The sequence below is a fragment of the Mauremys reevesii genome, unplaced genomic scaffold (genome assembly GCF_016161935.1).
Source record: "Mauremys reevesii isolate NIE-2019 unplaced genomic scaffold, ASM1616193v1 Contig13, whole genome shotgun sequence".
NCBI classification, from domain to species: domain Eukaryota; kingdom Metazoa; phylum Chordata; order Testudines; family Geoemydidae; genus Mauremys; species Mauremys reevesii.
In genome coordinates, this window is record NW_024100749.1 from 873,273 (window position 1) to 900,985 (window position 27,713).

General features: G+C 51.1%; 1 protein-coding gene across 1 annotated transcript; it reads left to right on the plus strand.

Annotated features, from left to right (window-relative positions):
* Positions 1 to 11,933: 11,933 nt before the first annotated feature.
* On the plus strand, positions 11,934 to 21,752 carry LOC120392965 (E3 ubiquitin-protein ligase TRIM39-like). The gene is made up of 6 exons (XM_039517619.1): positions 11,934 to 12,375; positions 14,004 to 14,099; positions 14,882 to 15,112; positions 15,640 to 15,662; positions 15,762 to 15,865; positions 20,673 to 21,752. Exons 1-6 carry the CDS (start codon positions 11,959 to 11,961, stop codon positions 21,230 to 21,232), a joined length of 1,431 nt encoding a protein of 476 aa, XP_039373553.1. The 5' UTR covers positions 11,934 to 11,958; the 3' UTR covers positions 21,233 to 21,752.
* Positions 21,753 to 27,713: the final 5,961 nt, after the last annotated feature.

Sequence of the window (27,713 nt, forward strand, 5' to 3'; positions counted from 1 at the left end):
TATTAATCTAAAAATAGATAATTTTTCATAAAATTTCCTTCAGAAATATCTGCATTCCTTTCCCTAGTTCTCACTGAATTATGTGTAATTACTGTGTTCCCTTATCCAATTTTATTTTGTTATTACATGGGGAAATATGTTGGCAAATAGGTTAATATACAGCATGGTTTTTACTATCTGACGACACAAAAATGTGTTGTCACTCACAATTTACAGCATGAAGTGTCATGAAGAGATTGCAGGCAATGTTCATTTTTAAATTATTAACTATGAATGGGCTCCCCCATCAGTTCCTGTAACCCCTGGCTGGCAGACCTCTCTGTGAATGAAGCAGCCTGCAGTCTGACAAGGGACTTCCACCAAGCGTCTTTATGACTTTTTATGGTGCATCACAACATAACAGCAGTTACGAGGAGCACCTTCCTGCTCCAATTGAGAATTTTATACTGCTGCTTTCTTCTCAGCACTGAGCTAGTGATCTCATCAGGCTCCCTACAGGTGCAAGTGATCCCCTCTGCCCTTCCAAACCCAAACTGCTCAGTCCCTCCTCCTCTAACTGCACCCGGTGCCCTGGGCGCTCTCAGTGACGTCCAAAGGGCTCAATTTGTAGTAGCTAACAGCACCTGTCACACGGCCATGAGTGTGTAATTGACCATATAGTAAAAATGGAAACTGGTACCTCATTATTCAATTCAGAACCTAGATCTGCCAGTGTCTGCTCTGCACAGCCATGTTGATATATAATTTTACATGTCTTCTTCTCCACCTCATGTGCTGTCATAGTTCTAAGTGGAAATTCTTCTACTTATTTTTAAAAATCATCTGTAGCTGTCAGTATACACTGGTATCGCTTCTCTGGTACTGGATATAATCCGATTAAATTTGCTCTCAGCAGTTCCCAGGGTTTAACAACCTGTGTGCAAGAACACAGGCTAGAGTTCTCATTTGGATCTTGCCTATGACATTTTTATTATAATCCCATATATAGTAAGGAAAGTAAATGTTATAATGTGGTTTCTATAATAGTTGATGTCTCCACACCACAACTGAAAACTTGCATAAATACGCTGTCACTGTGATAGCACAACGGACAATAGAAGTTGTTGCTGCACTGTATTATAGCTGATTAGAGGCTTTATTGTGCAGCAATAATAAATACAGATAATGATAAACAATTAGCTTAGATAACGTTTAAAAACACTTGAGATGTATTTAACATGGGGAAAGATGCAAAGTGTTTGATTTAATGGGAAGCCATCCACTCAGGTCCACTTCATTGCAGGAGTTCTAAAGTTAAGTTCAATCGAAGCAGGACATTTGCCTGGCATGATATTCTGTATGAACTCCTGCAAAGCATATGACAGAGACAGCAGGGTGACCAGAACCTTCTGTAACTCCCTGGGTTCTCTGCTGTCTTTCCAATGAAACCAGAGAACGTTACCCAGAGCAGTCAAAGGTCTCCTTGGAGATCTAAGAGAGACTCAAACCAAGCAGTGGAAACACAAACTGCCTGATGGAACCAGCACAGGATAATTGAAAGGGCCTCAAATGCCTCAGCTCTGGACAGTTTCTTGTCCCTGAAGAAGTCAACCCTATTTTAATCTACAGTCTATGCACTAAGAATTTCTGACTTACCCAGCAAGGCAGTGTGACGTTATTGATATAAATTGGGACCATATAGAACATGGGTTGCAACCGAGGTCCTGTAGTGGCACCAAATCTTAGGTAAAGGGGGTCATATAAGGTGTCTAAGACCAGGTTATGGGTTGCTGGTTATGATTATGCTGTCTGTGTGCATGTATCATTTTAGTTGAAGTTATGTATATTGGCTCTATACTGTCTGTATTTCAAGTTGGTGATGTGCTTCTGGGTGATATCCCAGACAAGCTGGTGTTAGCTCTGCTTAGCCTGCTTGATGGCCCATTAAGGACCATCAGCTACACAATTGACCCATGGAGAGAAGGCAGACACGCCTGGTGACTCAGCAAGGTATATAGAGACTTGTCCATGTGACTGCAGACTCCATTTTGCAGTGATTTTCCACAGTAAGAACAAAGAGGTTCTTACATCTGGAAAAGCCTATATAAGGCTGATGCATCATCTCCATCTTGTCTTCAATCCTGCTTCTTACCTCTGGAGGGACTTTGCAACAAGCTGAAGCTCTACACAAAGGACTGAGGACCCATCCCAGCGGGGGATGTACTCCAGAGACTTGATTTGAACCTGCAGTTTACTCCATCATTGCTGCAAGCCTGAACTAAGAACATTGCCATTACTGTATGTAATTGATTCCATTTAACCAATTCTACCTCTCATTTCTACCTTTTTCCCTTTGTAAATAAACCTTTAGATTTTAGATTCTAAAGGATTGGCAACAGCGTGATTTGTGGGTAAGATCTGATGTGTATATTGACCTGGGTCTGGGGCTTGGTCCTTTGGGATCAAGAGAACCTTTTTCTTTTATTGGGGTGTTGGTTTTGTTGAGTCTGAACTTTTTATGAGTTTAAACTTAATCCAGACTTGATGTCTCTATCTGAAACTTTTAATCAAAGCTCTGACCTGCGAACTACTCATGACACCTCCCCCTCCCAATAAGTAGCCATCTCCTCCTTTGTCTTTTCTAATTTACATTTTAACCTGTTTTATCCTGTAGAATCTTGATTGATTATGCATGACCATTATGATCTGTTAATCACTTTGTTTACTTCTGTGTATAAACATTGATGCTCACCCCTAATAAACTTGCCACACTTACTCCGAAGCTTTTTTGTAAGCTAAGGATGGTGTGAGCCCGTTGATCAACGAATTGTTGTCAGGTCTCTGACAGATTTCTGAGCCCCACACCAACTCCGCACAAACTCGGGTGCTGGAGAGGTAAGTAAGGACTTGCTTTTTACCTAACAGTTTTCATAACCATTTATCCCCAGGACGAGTGCACTGGTGGGGATACTGGGAGACTGGAATGTCTAAGGAAATTGCTGGTGTGACTTGTGGTTAGCCATTGGGGTGAGACCGAAGTCCTTTTGTCTGGCTGGTTTGGTTTGCCTTAGAGGTGGAAAAACCCCAGCCTAGGGCTGTGACTGCCCTGTTTGAGCAATTGGTCCTGATTTGGCACTCTCAGTTGGGTCCCGCCAGAACCGCATCGTCACAGGCAGAAATAGAACCCAGGTCTCCTGATTCTTAGTCCAGTGCCATAATCATTAGACCATTCTGACTCCCCTGGAACATGGTTTCTTTACACCCTCCGTGCCGGGCCAAGGGGCAGTCCCTCTGTACGTGTCCCATCTCCTGGCAGAGGTAGCACCGGGCCTCCCCCGTGGAATAATGCACCCGGTAGTGGGCTCCATTGTAGGGGGACGAGGAAGAACCCCTCGAGCGCCTCTCCATCACATGCCACTGGCGGCAGTTGAAGCTGCACCTGCCGGTGGAACGAGAGGACGTGATGGAGGGCGGGGTCTTTGCAGCCCAATGGAAGAGGGCTGATAAAAGAGATTGGTCGCCCCAGGGTAGAAAGGGCAGGCAGCAGGACAGCATTGGGCAGGAAGGGAGGGACGGAGGTCAGGACTATCTGGACACCCAGGTCTTCCAATGGCTCCAGGGGGCCGAACACGCTCCCACCGCCAGGCCCTTCTCCACCGCCTCCTGAGCGGCGGCCTCCGATGCTAGGAAGAAGACGACCTTTCCATACATTTTGGAGGCTGCCTCGATGGCAGTGGGCCCCACTACCCTCGCCAACACCTGCACGTAGGTCTCCACGTGGGGCGAGGTGGGCACCAGGAGGCAATGGATGCCGTGCTTCCTGGTCAGGGTGGGGAAGGGGCCCAGGCCGCAATAGATGGTAGTGGAGGTGGTGGTCAGAGGAGATGATGTAGTGGCAGGTGGGGGGGGGGTCGCTGCCACCTGGGCGTATGCCCGGGGGGTTGGGGGAGGGGCATCTGTAGAGCTGGTAGAAGGAGCAGCGGGGAGGGACGGCGCGGCTCTAGAATGTGTGTATAACACAGGCCCTAGAACGTCACCGAGTGCTTCCTCCAGAAAACCTATGATGTGCCTGAGCCAGAGCACATCTGCTGGAAAGATATCTCCATGCATCAGAGCCAGCTGGTATGAAAAAATCTTTCTTCTGCAGTGACGTGAAGTTAAAGAAAATGGAGAAGAAGAAAACCTCTACTCGGGTTGTTACTGGAGCTGAAGCAGAGAGGCCAGGACAAACAGAGCTAGGGCCCAGGACTGACTATCAGAAGATCTGCCATTTTCTATTCCTGGCATTTTGACCATGAGCGAATCTCTTTGCTTCTGTGTCCCTCAATTTCCACAACTATAACATGAAGCTAATCAAGGTTCTGGTTTTTCTCTCTCCTATTTTGCAAGGCAGGAATCTTAGATACATTTGGGGCCTGTCTACGCTACCGGTCTGGAGTGTCTTTGTAAGCTGATGACCCCCACATGTTGTTCAGAACCTATGGATAACACAAGCTCCTAAGTGTGTTCTGTGCTTAGCCCCTATGGAACAGCTGGGCTGGGCGGCCTTTTCTCGCTGGGCTCTGCGGAGCAGGTTCTGGGCACTCAGGATATGAAGAGGCTCTCAAGGACTAATTCTTGAAAATAAATATCAATTGTGGCAGAGCTCTGACCTTGCTCCCATGGGTCCTGTGCTTCTAGGAGGTTTATACTAGCCTCAGTGACTCACTGTGACCTTCCACGTAGCCTTTTTCTCTCTAGGGCCAGGGTTACAGTCTACTGAGCCCTGTTCATCATAGGCCAGCAAGGAGGTTGGTGAGAGAACTCCCACAGTCTCTGTTTAGCCTCCTGTCCTGACAGGGGCCTGACTTCCCCTCCCAGGAGATGTTCCTGTAGTGGTGGGTTGTAGGGAACCCGGGCTTGCCCTCTACTCTGGGTTCCAGCCCAGGGACCCTAATGGTAGCAGCTGTTGGCAGCCAACCTTTCACTGCCAGAGTTGCTACATTTCCCTGGGCCACTTCCCCACAGCTCTCCTGCTTCTCCCTTCTTCACCCTTACCTTAGGGCTCCCTTAACGATGGTTTGAGGGTGTCTTCAGTAACCAGCCCTTCAGCCGCTCTTCCTCTCCTCTGGCTCCCTGGCTCTCCCCTGCCTGACTGGAGTGAGCCCTTTTTATAGTATCAACAGGGCCTTAATTAGAGTCAGGTGGTCACATTAACTTAATGGCCTCACCTGACTCTTTGCAGGTTAATTGGAGTCAGGTGTTCTCATTAGCCTGGAACAGCCCCTGCCCTGGTCAATCAGGAAACAGAAAACTGTTAATCCAGTGGCCAGTATATCTGCCTTCTGCTATTCTGCTGTACTCAACTGGCCTGGGTCTATCATACAATGAACTGCAACGCAATATAAAATCACTGCCGCTAACATGGGTGGGTGATAAAATACGAGCAGAGTGGTAATTAATGCTGAGGACAGGGCAGTGACACAGAGCAATCGGATCCCTTGATAAGCTGGCCCCATTCAAAGAAAACAAGTTTGAAAAGAACCAAATGAAAGGTCCTATCCCTAGCAGCAAAGCCTGCAGGCCGCACCTACAGCATGGGGATGTGTATCCAGGAAAGCACTAACTGTGAAGAGGATTTGGGCCATGCTGGGCAAGCCATTCCACATGAGCAACCAGTGTGATGCTGTGGTGACCAGGGCTAATGCCAGCATTAGGTGTAGGAAAAGAGCAGTGAGTAGCACAGGGAGGTGACACACCATCAGTAAGATATCCTGGAATACTTCATCCAGTTTTGGCGTCCACCTTCAAAAAAGATTTTGAAATATTGGAGATGGGGCAGCAAAAAGCAATGAAACGTTTTGAGGGCTGGAGAAAAATGCCTGCTAGTGAGCTATTGAAAGAGCTCAGCCTGTTTAGATTATCAAAAAGATCGGGAGGTGACGTCACTGAAGTGTTGAAGTGACTTCATGGAGAGAAAATATCAGGTATTAAAGGGCTCATTAATCTATCAGAGAAAAGCATAACAAGACCCAGTGGCTGGAAACTCAAAAGAGACCAGTTCATATTAGAAATAGGGCACAAATATTCAACAGTGAGGATGAATCACCAAAGGAACAAACTAGAAAGGGAAGTGGTGGGAATTGTCCATTTCTTGATGTCTTCTAATAAAGACTAGATGCCTTTCTGGAACGTGTTTAGTCAAAAACTAGCTACTATGCTATACAGAAAGCACATGATATGCAGGGTGTCAGATTACATGCTCTAATTTTCTCTTCTGTCCATAAAGTCTGCTAATTTATGAACAACTGAGCGTAGCCTGGGGAAGAGCGTCTCATGTTCTACTGTGTAGTCGGTGTCATCCCCACAATGAAGAGTCATTGAATGGGGAGATCCAGGGAAAACAGCTCAAACATCCAATGTGGCTGGACAGGGGCAGGACATCAGCACTGCAGGGGAGGGGTGGATGTGGCAGTGACATCACAAGGGCCTTTGGCAGGACCTCAGCCTATTGGACAAAGGTGGTGGGGAGGCGATGATCTCACAGAGAGATCTTGACATCAGCCAGGCAGGACAGGAGTGCAGGACAGGGGCAACCTTGGAGATCCCTGTGGCTTTGCTTCAGCACGTCTCCTTCTCGAGGTCTCTCCTTGAGGACTGAGAGAGAATTCACTTTCACATACGTGAACGCAAGGAGGCTCCTCTTAGCAATTTTCTCCTTTTCTTTTCTTCATTTTGCTAGAAAACAGACGTCCCTGTATAGAAGGTAAGAGCCTCCAAGAGGTTTGGAACCTGTTCAGTCTGAGCCATCAGGTGCCGGCTGAATTCTAGGAATGGAAAACACTAGATTGAGATGGCAGCATTTTATTTCCGACCTAGGACTTTGTCCCTTAGAATCACTGGGGACATTGGGGTTTCTCCTTTTTGTTTTCCCTTTTCCTCTGTCCCTCCTACCTTTCTCTTCTTGCTTCCTTTGTCCTTTTCCTCTGCTCTCCTCCCACCACCAGGAGCTCTGTGTGTGCAGCGGGGACCAGGGGGGTTGTGGGAGGCCCTCACAGAGAGGTGAGGCTGGAATAGTGCTCCGAGAGTGATCCCCTCGGTGGTGACCTGCACCATTCTTTGGGCTATTTGATGAGAACCCTTAGCCTCCCACTCCTCAAAGTCTCAACCTTGATTGGCTGAGGAGGGGGCTATTGACAGGGAGGAAACTCTGGTCTTTGTGGTTCTGTTTTATGACCAAGCAAATAAGTCACAACCAGTGATATGTTTGACCAATGTTGATGCTGCTCTCTATTCATTGTCTTGGAGCAGTTTACGATCCTCTCTAACATTCCAATTCTTCTAAAATATTTGCTGAATAATTACTATGAACAATTGTTGGTCTGTAGCTCATTTGAGAGCAACTCTGCTACTGACTGGCTGCATCAGCTAAGACAAGTCACTGCTCCTTTCTCAGCCTTAGTTTCTCCTTCTGTCAAGTACGAATAACAATCCTCTCCCACCTACCTCGCGATGGGTGGATGATGGGGATCCATTGAAGAGTGTCACTAGTAGCAGTGCAGAATAGGAGGTGTCCAATCACATTGAGCCATATCAGATTATGACATAATATTCTATTTTATTGGTCTTTTATTCTTTTGAAATTGTTAAGAGCAGCAACTACTTAGCTCAGACTGAAGCATCTCATCTAATTTTCTAGATCACAGTGTCTCCTCTTTGTGTACGACGAGACAGTTTAATGCACTGTGACAAACAGGAGATGCTCTTGTTTTGCACCCCCTGCTGCTGGCCGAGTTTCTCCATCCCTTGGCAATAAGACAGACTCTTGTTTTCACAGCCACTCGATCGCCCTAGTGTCATCACCCTGCCTCCTCAGGTCACCACCCTCTCCAGCCTGCCTTGGGCTTGGAGAGTGAGGAGGAGGGCGAGGGACATCTGCTGACCCTGCACATCCACCATCCATCATACCATCACCTAGAGCAAGTGAGTGGCATTAGGGTTTCCTCAGTGGCTTCCCCTGTCTATCTGGAGAGAGGCAGAAAGAGGGGGAGAGAACATCTCCAAAGGGGGGATTTCATTTGCAAACAGCCCCCAAGAGCCCCTCACTCTCAGACTGGGCAGGGGCTTCTCCAATGCCGTCTCCAGTGTGTTTGGCAAGGTCCCAGAAATGGAGCTCCCAGCCCTTCCCTTGTGGGACACTGTTCCCCAGGCTGAGAGTCTCTGAGCTGGGCCAGACCCTGCTGAGCATGGAAATCAATGGGGAGTGAGGAGGGCCCTTGTCTTCCTGTACCTTGGGTCTTTGTGACTGTGAGAGAAGAGGGAAAGAAGGTGGCTGGTGGCTGTAGGGAGCCAAGGGAGGAGAAATAAATAGTTAATGATGAATCCTAGGGGCTTTGTCTTTTGTGGTGAAGGTTTAAAATGGGTCTGCATGTCCATTCTGTGTGAGGGGGCTGGTTCGGGGTCTCTGCAGGGAACTGTGACTCTCCGCCACTGTGAGGCGGGCCGGGCATCTCACTGTCCTTTGCTACCTCGTCCCTTCCATGCTGGGCTGCGAGCCCGGGCTGCCAGCGGGCATAGGGGCACCACCAGTTTAATAATACTGCATAGGGCCCCATAAATCCTAAGGATGGCCCTGGGTAAAACCCCTGGCTCAGGCTGCCTCTAGAGACACAGCCCAAAGGCACTGACTTCTAGGCCTGATTAGATGCCAGGGGCCAACCAAAGGAAGCCAATCAGGGGGTAGCAGAGCCCCCTGAAAGCCCACATCAGGGACTGGTGATCTCACTATTATCACCTGGCTCTGCACAGACTGGCCTAGTGCCTGTGGGGAGGGTCAGTGAGATGATTATCAGACAAACTCTGTGTCTGGGCGTGTCCATCCATCTCCTCATCCTCTTCTCCCAGGTTCTGGCTGCAGAGGGAAAGGTTTCCCCCATAGTTAAGGTGAGGGGCAGCTCTAGGATTTGCGCCGCCCCAAGCAGGGCGGCACGCTGCGGGGGACGCTCTGGCAGTCGCCGGTCCCGCGACTCCGGTGGAGCATCCGCAGACGTGCCTGAGGAGGGTCCACTGGTCCACCGGAGCCGCCTGCCGCCCTCCTGCGGGACGCCACCCCAAGCGCGTGCTTGGTATGCTGGGGTCTGGAGCCAGCCCTGGTTAAGGTGCTAAGTTAACATGCACAGATCCAGGTTTTGCTCTGTGTGAAGTCAGGTAAGTCATTTATTTTGTCTGGGCCTGAATTTCCCCTCTTCTAAATGGGGGTAACAGCCTTCCACATCACACAGCAACAGAGATATTGTGTAGGGAGGAGGACAGATGAACCTATGTGCCTTCTCCCCACCAACTTGCTGCTTGCCTTGTACTGAGCATGCTCACACAGACTGACAGGGCCGCCCAGAGGGGGGGGCAAGAGGGGCAATTTGCCCCAGGCCCCGAGCCCCACAGGGGCCCCCACCAGAGTTTTTTGGGGCCCCCGGAGCGGGGTCCTTCACTCCCTCCGGGGGGCCGGAAAACTCTTGCGGGGCAGGGGCCCCCGGAGCTTCTTCGCTCCCGGTCTTCGCCGGCGGCGGGTCCTTGCGCTCCGGGGCGGAAGAACCCCTCGCTGGCGAATTATCGCCGAAGACGGAGCGGGACCCGCCGCCGAGTTCAGCCCGGTCTTCGGCAGTAATTTGGCGGCGGGGGGGCCTTCCCTTCCGGGACCCGCCGCCGAAATGCCCCGAAGACCCGCGGCGGGGCCCCCCTCCGCCGAATTACCGCCGAAGACCCGGCTGCACTTCGGCGGCGGTCCCGCTTCGGCGGTAATTCGACGGCGGGGAGGTCCCCGCCGCGGGTCTTCGGGGCACTTCGGCGGCGGGTCACGGAACGGAAGGGCCTCCCGCCGCCGAAGACCCCGGGCCCCCGGAATCCTCTGGGCGGCCCTGCAGACTGAGCATGCTCAGTTACCTCAAATGAAGGCACTGCCCTGACTCTGCCCCCACACTACTGGCAGGTACAGGTGTCTCTGCACAGCAGTATGGTGAGTCTAAGCACATGGAAGTTTGTGAGTTGCTCAGACAGTGCAGGGATGGGGGCCAGGTAAGGACCTGCAATAGCTAGGAGTGCAGCTCTTTCCTGTCCACATTAAATCACAAAAACATCACATTGGGATTGGCGCAAGATTTCCTAATTTCACACTGACTCCTTCACTAGCTGGTGTTTCTCTTAATGCCACAGCTCTTGGAATCCTGTGATTACGTGACAATCTCAGCTCTCACTTTAACAAAAGTAAGTTTCTTGCTCTCAGGGCTGAGTAGAAAAGGTTGAGTACGTGACCAGAGTGAATCCTGCCTGCTCACAAACAAACAGTCCAGAATATAATTTTTTAGAAGAAAAACCCTCATGTTTTCTTCAGCAGCCTCTTGATTTTTGCTTATATGGTGCTGGCAATACTGCCTTGGCAGTGATCAGTTTGTTTTCAGGCCTGGCTTCTCCAGCAAAGGCTCTAAGGACCTAAATGTAAAAATGAGCATTCTGAGTGATTCCTTTACTTCACTCCCAATCCAGGGGGGCTGTGCTCATTTGCTGCTTGGGCCCACAGCCCGGCTCTGTGCACATTCCCACACCTTGGCCTCTCTGTTTCCCTATCTGTTAACTCTGCTGTTTTAGATAATTGATGGCATGAAATTAGGGGGCTTTCCATGGGGGATGGGGATTTAAGGCCTGAGTTCTCAGTGGCACAGCATTGCCAACCCCAAACTTTGGAAAATCATGAGTCAGGACCCCCAGAATGATGTGATGCCTTTTGTGAGACTAAAAAATAAAAATACTAATAAATGTTGAGTTCTTTCTATTTGCCTTCTGACTTCTCATACTTTAGACTGACTCAGGTCATATTTTAAGTTTTTCTCTGCAACCAAGAAAACTAGAAACTTCCTTTGTTTAGGTCCCTAACTTCTGTTTGCTAGAAGCTGGGAATGGGCAACAAGGGATGGATCACTCAATGATTCCCTGTTCTGTTCATTCCCCCTGGGGCACCTGGCATTGGCCACGGTCAGAAGACAGGACACTGGGCTAGATGGACCATTGGTCTGACCCAGTCTGGCCATTCTTATGTTCATGAAATTCATTATAAAATCATCAATGTTGGCAACACTTTTGACACTGTGTCTCCTTTACACTGAGGCAGAGCTGCCTTAGCGTATGTCACAATCAGGCCTTTGAAACATTGATTCCAGTTTAACCACGTTTTTGGCCTGTGAATTGAATATCCCTAGACTCAGAAGGATTAGATTTTATCGGTAGATGTCAGCAAATGTTGATTTCACTTTGTGCACACAAACCAATGAAAAAATATTTCCATTGATAAGAACCGAGATTTACAAATAGCTATAGTAAGAAAAATGCTGCTTGAGAACTTACTAGAGTTTAATTTAAGGAGATTTACTTTGCATGTTTTGACATGAGATGTTGACAGTTTGTGTTTTAACAGTTACACCTTTTAACTTTTTGAATCTCTGTGTCTACTGTCATAAAATAATTGTCTGAATAAAATATTGTCTGAACCCCCCCCCAATTTCCCACAACTGTGAACAATAATATTGATAAAAACGGAAACTGTGAAAGTTTAAATAGATAAATATATAAACATTCTTACAAATTAATATTAATCTTATCTGTCAAAATTACATATTAAATCAAATAAATTCTGCCAAGGCTAAATATCACTCCTTAGACACGCAGTTCTGTCAGCTCAGCAGAACAAGGGGAAGCTGATGTCCATATGAAGCCCCAGTGACTCCCCCACACACACCAGCAGAGGGGGCTGATTGCAGGATCAGAGCCTTGTTGGGACATTTCTCACCAAAGCCCCCAGGGCTGGAATGTTACTGGTGATCTGGCTCCAGCTCAGCAAACAGCCTGAGTCAGTTCCAGGAAGGGAAACACACAATTGCTGCTACTGCAGGCAGGGCGCATTTCTGAGCTCAGGAAAGGGAAACTAACCCTGTGACACTGCCGGAGGGAGCCATGGCCACAGACAACCCCGTGGAAAGTCTCCAGGAGGAAGCTATGTGCCCCATCTGTCTGGAGTATTTTAAGGACCCGGTGATTATAGACTGTGGGCACCATTTCTGCCGAGCCTGCATCGCCCAGTGCTGGGAGGGATCGAATACAGACGTCTCCTGCCCTCAGTGCAGAGAAACTGTGCAACAGGGAAACCTCAGGCCGAACAGGAAGCTGGCAAATGTTGTAGAAATGGTCAAACGGCTGAGTTTACAGGCAGCAAAGGGAGCAGGAGAGGAGAGGGTGTGTGGGGAACACCAGGAGACTCTGAAACTGTTCTGTGAAGAGGATCAAACTTCTGTCTGTGTGGTTTGCCATCTGTCCCGGGCTCACAGAGAGCACAGGGTGGTTCCCATAAAGGAGGCTGCCCAGGAGTACAAGGTAGGGAATTGCTGTCACGTTTAATGGGTGATAACTTTGGATTTTAATTACAGGCTGATTTCACTGAAAGTTGCCTGTCACAGGTGTGATGCATCACTCAGCTCTGTAAAGCCTTCATTGTACGGGAGATGCTATCACAAAAAATCAAGTCTTCAAAGATACCTGCTGTGGGAAACTTTTCTCTGAGATTCTGAATGTTTTTCACACTCAGCTTCCACTGCTGAAATAAGGGGACTTTTTACACCATGACCGGTGTTAACGATCAGTGAGGTTTAAATCACACCAGCTGCAGGCCAGTCTAGGTGAGTGTGTTTCCTTCAGACTGGAGAACTGATCATTTAAATATCAACACTGTTAATTATTTCGTTCCCCCTGTGAGAGCGGAGAGGGAGAATTACAGCTCGGAACCATTTATTGCCAGTGACGCCTCCTTCCAGTGCCACAAGCGGGTGATGTTTGGGAGATGCCACCTCTTATTTCCCCCCAGTAAAGGAGGATCAGGCCCAGAGAGCCCAGCGGAGCCCAGGGGTAAATTGTAGCCCCCTGAGGGGAGTCCGGCCCCAGGAGCCCCTTGGAGCCAATCAGCAACACCGTCCTGTTTTGAACAATGCACCATTTGAACAGATCATGTGCCTCCTTTTAGTGACTCACGTGGGCGGAGCTTATTTTGTGGGTGAAGCTTCAAAGAATCCAGCCACCTTTGCCCCTCCCCTGTTCTGATCCCTGCTCATTGATGAAGCTGTTTTGCTGGATGCAGAGGCTGCTTTTCCACCTCCTGTCTCTCACTAGCCCCTGCTGGCTCCCTCCCTCCCTTCCTGCTTCCCTGCAGCAGCACCGCAGGGGTGTCATGGAACAGCTCCCCAGGAGCTCTCAGCAGTAGCTGGGCCCTTGGGCAGAGGGGAGGAGAGAACTCGAGGGCTCAGAGAAAAGAGAAAAAGTGAAACGGGAAGATCTCAGGAGGCGGCTCTGGGGGGCTGCCAGGGGTGTTGCACAGAGCGGGGCTGATGGGGCAGGAGCACGTTGCTGTGCTGTGTGAATGAATCACACACTGTTAAAGGGGAAGAGAGCCCTGGGTTGTTCCAGCTCTGGAGCAGTTATAATTATGGGTGACACATTCCCCCAGACCGAGTGTTCCCTGGTCCTCACTGACCTCCAGCCACATCACAGCTTCACCCTGTGCAGTTAATGGGACTGCGCTGGCTCAGGTGCTCGGCCGCTGCCTGGGGGAGGCCACATGGGAGCCTGGACAGAGGAGAGCACAGTGGGGTCTTGTTCCTGGCCTGGGTCTGGGTACAGGGCAGCGAGGTGCTGCCCCAACCTCTTCACTGGCACCGGCAGGAGGGATCCTTCAGAACCTTCCCAGCTGTTTCCCCTCTGGCCTGTGCTCAGTGATGTGCAGCTTTAGCTCAGACACAGGCTCTGAGAAGTCCTGAGTGTCTGCAGGGAGCAGAGCCCCTGCTCTGAGACTGGCGTCTCTGCTCCCATGAGGCCTTTGGGGCCGGCAGAGCCGAGTCTGCTGCTCGCTTCCAGGATATTTACTGCTCGTGTGAAATGCCAATATGGACAGTACTGTCCACCCATCGGACAGGCAGACTAATGGCTGTTTATCGCATGCGATGTCCCCGCAGGAGAAACTCCAGGGAGCCCTGGGCCCTCTGAGGAAGGAGCTGGAAGAGACCCTGGCTCTGATGTCTGCAGAGGAGAAGAAAACCACAGAGTGGCAGGTGGGTGTCTGGGTTTATTCCTCCCTGAGCCCTTCCCCCTGCAGCGTTCCCAGGAATGACGGGGCCGTAAAGCTCCAGGATGAGGTTATGAACCTGCTCTGGCTGTTTGCTCCGTTGCACAGGATTGGTGCCAGCTATGGGCCGGAACCTCCCCTGCGCCCGGATCATCGCCCTGCCCACTGCTCCACCCCCATTAGACCTCCTCTCCCCGAGGCACCACCCACACTCCCCTCCTGCTCTGCCCTATGCCCCACTCCCACTCAGCCCCATCCCCAGCCGCAGCCGGCATCCCTCACCCCTTCCCCGGCGCCGAGACCAAAGCCTCTGCCTCCTTCCCCCGGGTGTGGGGATTTAGGGAGGGATCCAACAGGGGAAGGAGGGGGCGGAGTCAGGGCAGGGGTGCGAGCCCCCTCCGGGCTCTGCCTGTGAAGGCAAAATAACTGCCTATTCGCATCCTGACCAAACATCGGTCGGGATGCAGCACAATGAAGTAAATATCGGGACAGTCCCGATAAAATCGGGACGTCTGGTCACCCTAATCCCATGCCACCTGCAATAACAGACTGCGTCTTTACAAAGCACCCTAGACAACCCCGCTATGGAACTGGCCATATGGACTCTGAACTAAAACAAACCCTTTATGATACGTTTCCCAAAGAAGTAAATCTCCTTACAAACCTGATACTGATCTAATCCCCTGCTTCATGGACAGAGGCCCAGTCTGTGTAACTCAGCATCTGGCTCACGTTTTCTCTCTGCCTTTCCTATTCTTCTATTTCAAGGGGAAAGTGAAGAATAGGAGAGAGATGATTGCAGGTGGATTTAACAAACTGCACACACTGCTGAGAGAGGAGGAGCAGCTGCTTCTGCAGAGCCTGGAGGAGGAGGAGAGGGAGACTCTGCAGAGACTAAGGGAAAATGTAACCAAACTCTCCCAGCAAAGCTCCTCTCTGCAGCAGCTGATCACAGAGATAGAGGAGAAGTGTCAGCAACCAGTTGTTGAGCTGCTAAAGGTGAGACGGCATCAAAATTCATCTCCACAATCCAGAATTAGAACTCAGATCCCTGGGTCTGGATCCCAAGAATTAGAGTAAATGTGTTCTGTGGTTTACAGACAAACAGAACATCCGGCTAAGGGCTCCATCAGTTCCAAAATATCGCAGTCCATGTTAGAGGGGAATTCTCCTCATGGAGGCCCAGAGAGGCCATGGGAGATTAAATGGATGATACAAGAATGATACTGAGCTGAACCCATCCCTGCTCTGACTCCAGAACATTTGACTCAACACAGGCGATAAACACAGATACTGATGGGTTGGGTTGGGTCCCTAGAAGGGAGAATCCTTTAGCTAAATTCCTGTCTCACCTACATAAATGAAAGAAGTGTTAATGCACAATAGTGTATGAGATTTTGCCACAAAACAGTGAAGCCTGGGAGGGTTGATCTATTTTCTAGATGAAAGTTTCATGCCCAGAGTGAAACTCACAGTTTTATGCACATTGTGTTAATACAGAGCATTGATTCTCTTTTTCCTTTCAGGATGTGAAAAGCACATTGAGCAGGTGTGTTTCCTATGTTCATTGCTCTTATATTCTTGGTGGTGGTTCTGGGATGATGTGTGTACAGAGCAGCTGAGTGATGATGGGATGTTTTCTTCATAGGAGTGAGAATGTGAAACTCCAGGAACCAGAAGCTGTTTCTACTGACCTGAGGAACGTGTATAAAATTTCCCTGGATATGAGGGAAGCGCTGCAGAGATTCGGAGGTGAGTGGATTCTATTGGGACATTCAGCTGTGTTGTGCCTGGGGCTCTGGACAGAGCCTGGGACCCCAGGACACGCTTGCACCCAGCTGACAGGCTTGGAGCTGTGATAGCTGGAGGCTGATGTGCTCAGTGCTGGGCAGTTTGCCTGCCACTTACAGCCACCTGCTGGTACTTGCCCAGGTGTCTGACCAGGCCCCGTCACTCTGACATCCTGACCCCTCCATGGCTGAGTTAATGGGTGTCCCTGAGCCAGGTGCTGTGAGGCCTGGACTGGGCCCGTCGTGCTGGGAGCTGCACAGACGGGTAACGGATGACGTGTCTGTGCCTCTCTCCTGGGACACGTGAGGGCTGCGTTGTGTGGCCACCGCTCAGCACTGCTCCAGCCCCCATTAGCCAAGGCTGGCCCAGCTTTCTGAGCTGCAGGAGGGGCCAGTCTGGCTGCTGTGGTCTGACCTGGGCCGTGTGTTACTGGGTAACAAGCTGAATCCCTTCGTCTGCTCTGAGCACAGCCCAGTGTGAGGTTGGGTCAGTGGTTTGCTGCTCAGTGAGTGAGACTCACTGACAAGAGTGTGACCCTGTCACAACGGCTGAGCGTGAGCTGCCCCCATCCAAACCCCTCCCACAACCCCAGCGCGGAGACCGGGGGCAAAGGCAGAAACCTGACAGTGAGGAGGGACAGAGAAGAATCTAAGGCAGAGGAGAGGAGGGTGGGAAGGTTCAGTGAGCTCGGTCTGTGATTGTTGAACTGGCCCATTCCTCCTACCCCCACCCCCGCTCCTCTCCTCCCACCCACCCCCAGCAGGGGGCAGTGGAAGGGGCCAAGCTGGGTGTGTCTGTCCCGGCCAATGGAGGCTGCGCAGTCGGTGCCGGCTGCAGGGCCAGGATCTCAGGGCTCTGGGGAGCAGGAACCCCAGGCTGTGGGGGAAGCAGCTTCCTGTCTGTGACGGGCTGGAGCCAAAACATCCCTGCTCCCCTCCCCGTTCACTGCTCCCAGCCCAGCACAGTCTGTGCCCACTGGGCCCTGAACCCGGCTGGGCTCTGGGCCATTCCACACCCCTGGCCCCTGAGCCTGTCGGGATCCTGAGCCAGTCAGCTCAGTGCCTCGTTCTAGGGGATCACCAGCCCCTGGGGAGCCTCCTGTCAGCCCCCCAGAAGCCCCTTCCTCGGCAGGGTCCCAGGCCCTGAGTCACTCACTGGCTGCTCCAGGCTGGCCAGGCCCAGGGTCTCCAGCAGGGCTGTTGGTGCTGGCACCGCGCTCGCTGCCAGAGCTCCCAGCCCCTGACCCAGCCCGGCCTGTTGTCCCAGCGCTGACCCCTCCCCTGCGGGTGGGGACACTGCTGCTCTCAATGGCTGAGCCCCTCTCTCTGCCGCTGCCTCTGCTGCTGCGCTCGCAGGCTCAGCACGTGCCAGGGCTAATACGGCGCTGCTGGGGCTGCTCCTTCCCTCGGCACCTGGGTTCTCTGTGTCTGGGGCAAATGGCGGGTGAGTGGGCAGGGACCTGCTCAGAGACGCACGCCCTGAGCTGCACCCAGAGGGCAGAGACCAGCCAGGGCCGGACAGCAAAGTGCCACCGTGCTGGGATTAACCCTTTCCTTCCCCCACCCCAGCAGCCCCGGCTGGTCAGTGCCACTCGACTGCCTGCGCTCTGACCCCAGGGACCCGGGTCCGGCAGCTCAGGGGAGTCTCTGGGTAAATGTGTGGGGCAGAGTAACCAGGGCTCCCTGCGCCCCAGGGTCCCCGTGTGCAATGGGGAAGGCCCCGCGCTGTTATGCAGCCCTTAGGGGCTGGGCAGTGAGTGTTGTTATTGATATAGCACCCACGAGTGAGCCAGGCCCTGCAGAGACACAGCAAGGGGCTGCCGGCCCCACGGGGCTCCTGGTCTGAGTGTGGACAAGGCCCAGGAAGGGCAGCAGCAAACATTGGGGGATGGGGCACGAGGGTCCCGTTGCGGTGCCATCCACTCCCTGAGCCCATTCTGTGCCTGTTTTCTGGGGGTGGCAGACGATATTGTAGTGACCGTGATGGCTCCATGCTGGGCCCTGGGTCACCCCCATGGAACAGGACAGGGCAGAGGCAGCCGGAGGATGCTGGGAGCTGGAGGCTATGTGGGAGGGGGAGCAGCCTGGGAGCTGGGACAGGGACACTGGAAGCCAGGTGGGTGCTCAAACCCCTGTGCTGTGTTCGCTCCAGGTTTCCACTCTGTGATGCAGGCTCTGTTGGGGTCAGATGCTTTGGTGAGGGGCCCACGCAGACAGGCTGAAGAGCGCGAGGCTCTGTCTGCATGGGGAAGGGGCAGCAGTTCTGTTAAATGGGTTCCAGTTTTGTAGACTCATCATGGGGTGGCGCCCTCAGGTACCACCCTCAGCCGCTTCAGGTTGTCTTGGCAAGTTTCTTGCCTCAGTTTATCCTCTTCAGCACTCCTTAAATTACACCTCACAGTCTAAAAGGTCTGAGAGAAAAGTCCCCTGCTGGGGTCCACTCTGAGTCCATGTAAACCACAAAATAAAATCTTTTCTTTCACTCTGCTCCAGCCTCCAGCTCTCACTCCAGTTCCTCACTGTCCTCAAGTCAGGAGTCCTCAGTCCTTCCCAGAGCTGGGCTTGGATTAGTTTCTATCGTGGAATCAGATGACTCTAGCCCTCCCTCCTGGAGCTGGGTCATTTCAGACTGTGCCTTTATTCTCTGCATCCACTTTCTCCAGCCAGGGGCAGCTCTCTAGGTTCTGTCCTGCTACAGCTGCTGCTGTCATTGTCGTCTCTGGCAGCTCCACCCCCTTAGGGGAGCTTCTCTGTCTAGGACAGTGGTCCTCAAATTGTTTTGGTCCTGCTCTCCCTTACCTGGTTTGCACCCCCACCCCGGAAGCTATAGTATGGCCGGGAATCAGTGGCTGAGGCCAGAACTCCAGTTGGGGCTGAGGGTGGGACCAGAGTGGAGCTGGGGGCAAAGCAGGGCTGGGTAACATTCTCTTCCCGCCACCCATGGGGGCTGGTCCAGGCCCTGCCCTGCACCCAAATGTTCCTCCACACACCTCCTCTCCTCAGCAACTTCCTGTCCCTAGGATCCCTTCAGCTGAGCCCTGGTTACCCTTTATCAGCCTCATTAGCTGTTTCGCTGCCGACTAGCCACCTAGGGATTTAATTACTTCCAGGTTGGTCTGGGTTGTCTCATTCTCCCTTACAGGGGCCTATCACAGGTAGTCTGGTCCCTGACTCCCATAAAAGGGCCAGTCCTCTTGATACATTTCCCTCCACCCCCAGAACCAACCTGTATTCAAAGCAGGGGCGGCTCCAGGCCCCAGCATGCCTGCCATGCTTGGGGCAGCAAAATCCCTAGAGCCGCCTCTGATTCAAAGGGAGGCTTGACCATGGCTGACACTTGGTTATGTTCTGCTAGAAAAGTTTCAAACTCCAGGGAAGTAAATTGGTGGCCACTTCCAGGAGCTGCACGGACCTAGGGCAGGCAGGGATCCCAGTCGGTGGTGCCAACCGGAGCCGCCAGGGTCCCTTTTCGACCAGGCGTTCCAATAAAAAAACAGACGCCTGGCACCCTATGGACAGGTGCCAACCCTAGGTCCTGTCCACATGGCCCAGTAACACCCTGCTGAGCCAGGTACAGGCAGCCACAGGCCAGCCCAGGCCCCTGGCAGGGATGCTGAGCTGCCATGGTCACTAACAGTGTTATCTCTGTCACATGCCACTCACCAGGCTTAAAGCCCCCAGGGCCCTGGGCCCAGCCCCAGGAACTGCTGTAACCTAGAACCAGAGCAGTGCAGGGCTGGAAGGGACCTCGAGAGGTCACCTAGTCCAGCCCCCCACGCTAGGTCAGGGACTAGACTATCCCTGGCGGGGATTTGTCCAGCCTGTTCTTACAAACCTCCAGTGACGGGGATCCCACAACCTCCCCTGGAGCCGGGTCCAGAGCTTCACGGCCCTGAGAATTAGCAAGTGTTTCCTCATCTCCAGCCTCAACCTCCCTTGCTGCAGATTGTGCCCATTGCTCCTTGGACAGGCCCTCGCCCTGCCCGCTGGGTCACTGGCTGTGTCACCAAGCCTGAGCATCGCTGTTATCGCACTGAATGGCTGGCGGCACTGGGCTGGCTCGGAGGCAGTGAGCGCAGCTGAGGCCTTTCACTCCCTCTCTCTGACCCCCTTCTGCTCACCTGCTCCCTCACCCCCCATTCTGCCCCTTTTTTACCAGTGTCTGCCCATTCACTCCCCCCTGCCCCCATGGTTCCACCTGTTCCACTCCTTATCATCTCACCCCTGGCAGCTCATTCTGCCCTTGATTTCCCCTGCCCCATTGGAGCTCCCCCATTCCCTCACACCCCTCTGCCCCCTGGTGCCTGCCCCTTTCCTTGCTTCCCTGTGCCCCCTGGGGTCCATCCCCTTCTTCTGCCCTGGTGCCCACCCCTCCCCCAACCACCTGCAGCCCCCAGGAACCTCCCTTCGCTTCACCCCACTCTGCCCTCCCGATGCGCCTCCCTTCCCTTATCACCCCATAGCCCTTGTACCTGCCCCACCCCATGTCCCTCCGTCCCCCTCTGCTCCTGTCACCTCCCCCTCCCCTTTCCTCTGCCAGTATCAGTCTGTCACCTCCCCTCCCCCGCCTCCCGTGACACCTTCTCACCCCTCCCCCGCTCCTCCTGCCCTTTCCCCTCATTGTCTCCTCACAGGCAGAGGGGCCCTGACCCCCCTCAGGCCACAACCCCCCCCCCCCCCCCAGTGATTAACGGAGACGCAGGTTAATTTCCCTTTGATCCCAGTGACCAGCCCCTGCCCCGGCCCTGACTCTGTGACTCTCTCCCCAGTGGACGTGACTCTGGATCCAGACACGGCTCATCCCAAACTCGTCCTGTCTGAGGATCGGAAAATTGTGAGATGCAGAGACAAACGCCAGGATCTGCCCGACAACCCTGAGAGATTTGATACGTACCCTGAAGTTCTGGGCGCTGAGGGGTTCACGGGCGGGAGGCGTTACTGGGAGGTGGAAGTGGGAGACAAGACTGACTGGGCTCTGGGGGTTTGTAGGGAATCTGTGAGCAGGAAGGGGAAGGTCACATACGCACCTGGGAATGGATTCTGGGTCCTGTGGCTGGGGAATGGAGAATATGAGGCCTGCACCTCCCCCGCGACCCCCCTCCCCGTGAGCGTCAGGCCCAGCCGGGTGGGGATTTTCCTGGACTATGAGGCGGGCGAGGTCTCGTTTTACAATGTGACTGACAGGTCCCATCTCTTCACTTTCACTGGCACCTTCTCCGGGAAGCTCCGCCCTTATTTCTGTCCTGGTCTCAGCACTGGGGGTACAAACGCGGCTCCCATGATAATCTGCCCGGTCCCAGCTGAGGCCGGAGGGAATCTCAGTCCCTGACAGTGACCCCGCGGCACAGACTGGCCCCTCCCAGCCCTGCTGCTCTTCCCGCCCCCAGTAGTGGGGGCCAGTTACTGCAGCAACTGGACTTTCTGTGCTGACCGGATGCTGCCAGTTTCCCTTCTCAACTGTAGGTCGAAAACCGGACACCTGGGAACCTCCAGCCCCCACCTTTCCCCGTCCCCCCCGGGGGTAGCAGATGGTGCTGGATGGGGTCATTCACTCCTGTCAGAATTTTCTATCCATGTGAAATCTAATGTAAAATATGAAAGAAAAAAATTCTAATTTAGAAAATATGATTGTAAGATAATACAAGAATATTTTATTTACATTTCAACAATATTTCAAAAACAAGCCTCTAAATATATTTCTAGAAATGGAATTATTTACATTTTTTTTATTTTCCCCTCAAATCTATAGTGAAGTTTAATATCTCTAAATAACGTCATTTGTATTTCAACTGTGGAATTTCAAGAAATCCAAAATATTTATCTTAACACAATAAATTATTAAATTGTCAGATTGGGTTGTTCAGTAACAATGTACATGTGTCATAAACATCACAACTACACAAGTTGCTCTCTGTTCTCTCTCCCCCCCTCTCTTTATTGTCTTGACTGGTTCTCTCTGGAAGGCAGGGCACATACACCCACCTCCTGCACTACACCTTTAACAATTAATAGTTGAAAAAATGATAGAATTAATTAAGCAATATATTTAACTTAACTCATACAAGATTATATAATAATCTTTGAACTTCTGTCAGCATTAATTCATGTGATTTTTAACTTTCTATCTACATATAATGGGTAATCAAGATATGACCCTCCCTTTCTTTTTCTCATATCAATTAACAAAACACGATCCCCAACCTCAAATGCTCTCTTCCTATCGATAGAAATCTCTTCTACAATCTCCAGTTTTTAGTTTATTTTTCTTTTGACATATTTGCAGGCAATGTACTGTCACTGTGCACTGTTGATTTCAATGTACTGCCGGGCTCTTCATGTTGTTGGTTATAAGGACACAACAAATGTAGTTTGATAAAGAAATAGAGAAGGGGTTGTGTTCCTTTACTGAATCATCACAAATTAACTTAATTTTATTAAAGATGCTGGCACTTAGTTACACATTATATTAAATTTAGTGAAGCTTTTTGGCAAACCTTTCTTTTTGACCATAAATCAGTTGAAAGGGTGATATTTTTGTTGTCATGTGCGGTTTAGAGTACAAAGAAAAGAAAGTTGCTCCAGGAAGTTCATCTCTGTCCACCACCTTCTGGAATTCTCTGTAAAAATAGTGACCAATTGATCTAATTCCTTCAAATTAGTGATTGAGCCTAATTTCTTGAAGATCTATCTGAGCAGAGTATGAGGGGAGGCACTTTTTGTTTTAAACGTGATGTGTGATGAACATTTTCAATGTAATAATTCAGTTTTGAAGATTTATTCACACTATGCCATTCATGGCAGAGTGCCCTAAACTTACCTTCGTTATTTGAAAATAAATGCCCTAAAATTATCTTTTGATGGATTAATTTGTGCTTTTTATCCAGTCTACTGGTGTCTAGGTGCTATAGGCTGCTGAAACTATGTGTTCTTCCTAGTTTTTAACACAGGGAAATTTAAATCTAAAAATAGATAATTTTCCCCTAAAATTTCCTTCAGAAATATCTGCATTTCTTTCCCTATTTCTCACTGAATTATTTGTAATTACTGTGCTTCCAATCTTTTTATGTTATTACATGGGGACATATGTTGGCAAATAGGTTACAACATGGTTTATACTATCTGACAAGACATAAAAATGTGTTGTCACTCACAATTTACAGCATGAAGTGTCATGAAGAGATTGCAGGCAATGTTCATTTTTAAATTTCCCCCATCAGTTCCTGCAACCCCTGGCTGGCAGACCTCTGTGTGAATGAAGCAGCAGGCAGTCTGCCAGGGAACTTCCACCAAGTGTCTTTATGACTTTTTATGGTGCATCACAACATAGCAGCAGTTATGAGGAGCCCCTTCCTGCTCCCTGGTTCAGACTTTTATACTGCTGCTTTCTTCTCAGCGCTGAGCTAGTGATCTCACCAGGGCTCCCCACAGGGAGCTGAGAGGCTCCAGGCAGCAGTCCGGCTGGCCACATGGAGCAGGGCAGGCTCAGCCCAGCTCAGAGCAGGAAGCCTGGGCAGCAGCTGGGCTGGGAGCAGGGTGAGCCATGGGGCATCCAAGCTCCAGGCACGGAGGGCACAGCCAGGCTAGGACAGGGGAGCCTCAAGGCAGCTGGGCCCTAGCTGGAGCCCCCTACCTGCCCCCAGAACAGCCTGGCTTTCTAGTCATTGGAGCCATGAACTGACAAGTATGACAGCCAACAGCTGATGTGAGACAATGTCTACACACACACTGCGTGGCCCTAACCACACCCACATAAGCCCTGCGCCTCTCGTGGAGGTGGAGTAGTTATATCAGTGTAGTAGGGCAATTATATCAATGGGAGCAAGGCTGTAGTGTTACACTGACATAATTAGGTTGATGTAAACCGCCTTACGTCAATCTAACTCTGCAGTGTAGGACCAAGCCCCTATTCCCTACCCTGTACTCCAGGGCAGCCTCCTCCATGGGAACCACCCTGTGAGCGCAGTGAGCCTGGGATTGAATCCAGTCACATATTCACTGGGATTGTCCAGTATTCCAGGGAACCAAAGCGTCCAGCTCTTGCCAGGCATGTTCTAGACAGGCAGAATCAGAAAGTCCCAGTTGTTGAGCTGAGGCTCAGGAGCTCCCTCCTCTGGTCCAGACCACAGGAGGCTGGTCGCCTGCCATTTCCAATGCACAAGCAAAGTGGCATGAATCCCTGCGCAGGAGGCGTGCATTGGGGAAGTTGACCTGTGACTGATCTCTGGGTGGAATGTCAGGGGAGGATTTCTGGGTGTGATTTCTGGTGTTGTGTTTGGTTTGGTTTGTATAATTCCTCCTCTAGGTAAGCAGGGAGGGATGTAAGGCCAGATTTTCAGAGGTATTTGGTGCCTAGCACAACAGGATCTCGACTGGTCCATGACTGGTGAGCTCCTAGGTGCTACAAGAATAAATAGTAATAAGAAAGGGATAGAGGGGAATCTGTAACTCTCCTATTCAGTGTCTGCTCCAGCCTTCCTGACCTTTGCATGTGGATTGGACTTTTAATGTGCAGAACACAGTCCCAAATCTTCCATAGACCCAGAGTGCACTGCGTCAAAGTAATTCCCAGGCTCTTATCATAGTGATGTGTGTCTGTCTGGGCCCTGGTGGTGGTTAGGTCTCAGCTCTGGTGCGGAAACAAATCCCAGAACAAAACCCTGATCCTGCCCCCCAGATAACTGCTGTTTAAAAAAACACAAAGCCAAACAGTTAATCCTCATATTTGAACAGACAAGTGTGGTCACGGATCTGCACCATTCATCGAGTGCTGCTTCATTTTTGTGCCACAAGAGGGTTGCATTTGGAAGTTGCAAATACTTATTTCAGAGTAGCAGCCGTGTTAGTCTGTATCCGCAAAAAAAACAGGAGTACTTGTGGCACCTTAAAGACTAACAAATTTATTTAAGCATGAGCTTTCGTGAGCTACAGCATCCGAAGAAGTGAGCTGTAGCTCATGAAAGCTCATGCTTAAATAAATTTGTTAGTCTTTAAGGTGCCACAAGTACTCCTGTTTTTTTTTGCAAATACTTATGTAAGCAGAGTCAGGATGAGCTCTACCCTGACATCTGGTGGTAAATTATGGGGAGTGTGGAAAGGAATTTCAGGGAGTGTGGAAAGAAATTTCAGGTATTTGCATTTGCACACCCACCCTGCCTTACATAGCCCCCGGCAGCCTGGGATCCCCAATTTCTTTGTTATTGGTGCAGGAGGAATAAAGTGTTGTCATCCTAATTATGTGAATAAGGAACTATGAGACTGCTTTATGACAGAGAGTCTCGCCATCAATTAAGTAGCACTCGCTAGACATGGGTGCCAAACCCCAGTGACTTGAGAAAGGGTGTGTGTGCCTGATAGTATGGGCTCCCTTTTGAGGGCCTGGAACATCAATTGCCCCCATCTTTCTTCCTCCACTGTCAAAGAGCAGAGCTAATTTTGATTCCATTAGGAATCAATCTAGAGGCTGCTGAGCTGAATTCACTTTGGGCCAATGGTGCACCAGCACTGGGGTTCCCTACTACAAATTGAAATTACTAAGAGCTGAAATCACTAAAAGAGCTAAGCTTACTGAACTGCAATCACTGAGTGCTGTGTTAATTAGTGGGAGAGCCTGAAGATCTATCACTAAGTGGCTGGCAGAGTGGAGCAGTTTGCTGCATGTTGGAGCAGCCCACGGAACAGTGAGCGGAGCAGAGTGGAGTGGCTCACAGGTTGACTGGAGAAGCGGCACAGCTGATGGAGTGGAGCCAGTCATGGTGAAGGCTGCAGCAGAACTCCACGGAGAGGCGGAGCCGTTGGCCCCGGCACATGTAAGGTGCCCCTTAACACCCTGTGTGCCCTCCCCCCATTTCCACCCAGGCTGGGGAGGGGGGGTAAAACTCTGCAGATAAACTTTTGAACTCTGGGACAGCACTGACCAGGGACAGAGACTTTTGGGTTGTGGGACTTTGGGGTGATTAGACTTAAGACCCTAAGGGGAAAAGGACATTGCCAAAACTTACTTGGTGGGTCTTTTGCTCATGGTTTACATTATGAATCCTATTTGTGATGTTTCCCCAATATAATGCCACATTGTTTCCCTCCTTTATTAAAAGAATTTTGCTACACTTAGACTCTGTGCTTGCGAGTGGGGAAGTATTGCCTCCTAGTGGTGCCCAGGGTGGTGGTATGTAATTGTCCCAGGTCACTGGGTGGGGGCTCAAGCCAGTTTTGCATTTGCATTATTGAAACAGAACCCCTGAATACTGAACCCAGCCCTTGTTGCTGCCAACTCAGAGGGGCAGAAGGGTTACACTTATTCCCCACCTAGTCAAGGAACTGATCCCACAGAGCCTAGCAGAACATTTGAGTGTATCCAAGCACCACTGAGCAGCTGCCCTACTCAAGGGGCCCAAGGGATCGCAGAGGTGCAGGATATTTCGAACATCTGCCCCAGTTACTGTGAGCAGCATCTCAGTTTGGTGACTCACATGGGTGACGCTTATTCTATGGGCGGATCTTAGAATACTTTCTCCAACATCCTTCCCCTTCTCCCGCACTGCTCCTCTAACCTGTGCCCTGATCTGTATATTCCTGTCACTCAGCCTACACTGCCACAGCCCTGCTGGATTTAACATCCTCCTCAGAACAACCAGATCCCTGTTGTTGCTTGGAAACAAGCCAGAGGTAAAAGGGAATTCTGGGTTCTCACATTCAGGTGAGAAACATCAAACCCCAGCACAGCAGCAAACACCAACACAAGCCACTGGCCTGCTGCCCTCGGTTCCAATGAGGAGTCTTAAAAAAAAGTTATTGATTGTAAAAGGCACCAGTGTTGTTGTTCACCAGAAGATCTGAGATCATGTCACCCCAAGGCAACACACCCTTTGGTGAGCCCGTATTTCGGAAGCTCTGTCCCTGCACAACACCCTGGCACCTTGTCCTCAGCCGGACCCTTTCCATGGAGAGTGAGGTGCAGGAGTGAGGAGAAGGCTGAGAGGTGCCAGCTCCCCTCCATGTGCTCTGCGCTCATCTGGGTGACCAGGGCCAGTCACTGAGCTGGGCAGGGAATGTCCCAGGGCAGAAGGAAAATAGACAGACTCCCCTGGTGCTGTCATCGTGTTTCAGACCCTTTCCCCTGATGGATGCTGCTGCTCCTAACTTGTAACAACTCCCGTCATCCCAGCACCATGGAAACATCAGCCAACTGCAGGAGGATGGTGACAGGCAAGGGGAGTTAGGCACCTGCCTGCCAGGTGGGTGGCTCGGTAAGGCAGCCCCCCTGTGGGGTGGCTGAGTGTTACTCAGCCCTTTTCGAGGGGCAGGAGTGGATGTTAAATCCAATAGGACAGAGAGCGAAAGTCTCACTAGGGATCTCAAGTCACCGGCATCCCTGTAGGGGCAGTACAGAAGGTTGGGGAGGTAAAACCCACCCACATCCCGGGCCTAAGTAATTGGCTCCAGCCCAGCCCCCCAACTCCCACAGTCACTCTGGGCAGGAGTGCTGGCTGCAGCCCCTCTGCAGCACTTGGGTCACTGGAGGGAGAACCCTGCCATGGTCCTCAGGGCAGCAGCAGCCCAGGCCGGTCACTCTGTACAGCCTCCTTCACAGCACCAAGGGCTTTATTGTTGGGGGGTGAGGGGGTTGCTGTGGCTCTCCAGGCCATGGGGGGAGTTTCATCTACAGAGCAGCAGAGGCAGAGCAGGAGCCAGCCCCCATCTTCTTAGCCCTGTGCCCAGGGCCATACAACGCTGACTCCTGGCTGTGACACAAACAGGAACACAGTGTGAGTACAATAGCAATTACTCCTGAAACTCAAGTAATAGACAGGGGT

Bases quoted from the DNA above. Each gene is read 5' to 3' on its own strand.
- LOC120392965 (XM_039517619.1), top strand. From the start codon at position 11,959: ATGGCCACAGACAACCCCGTGGAAAGTCTCCAGGAGGAAGCTATGTGC. The intron at 12,376-14,003 runs GTAGGGAATTGC...ATGTCCCCGCAG, and splicing joins AGGCTGCCCAGGAGTACAAG to GAGAAACTCCAGGGAGCCCT. The intron at 15,113-15,639 runs GTGAGACGGCAT...TTTTCCTTTCAG, and splicing joins CAGTTGTTGAGCTGCTAAAG to GATGTGAAAAGCACATTGAG.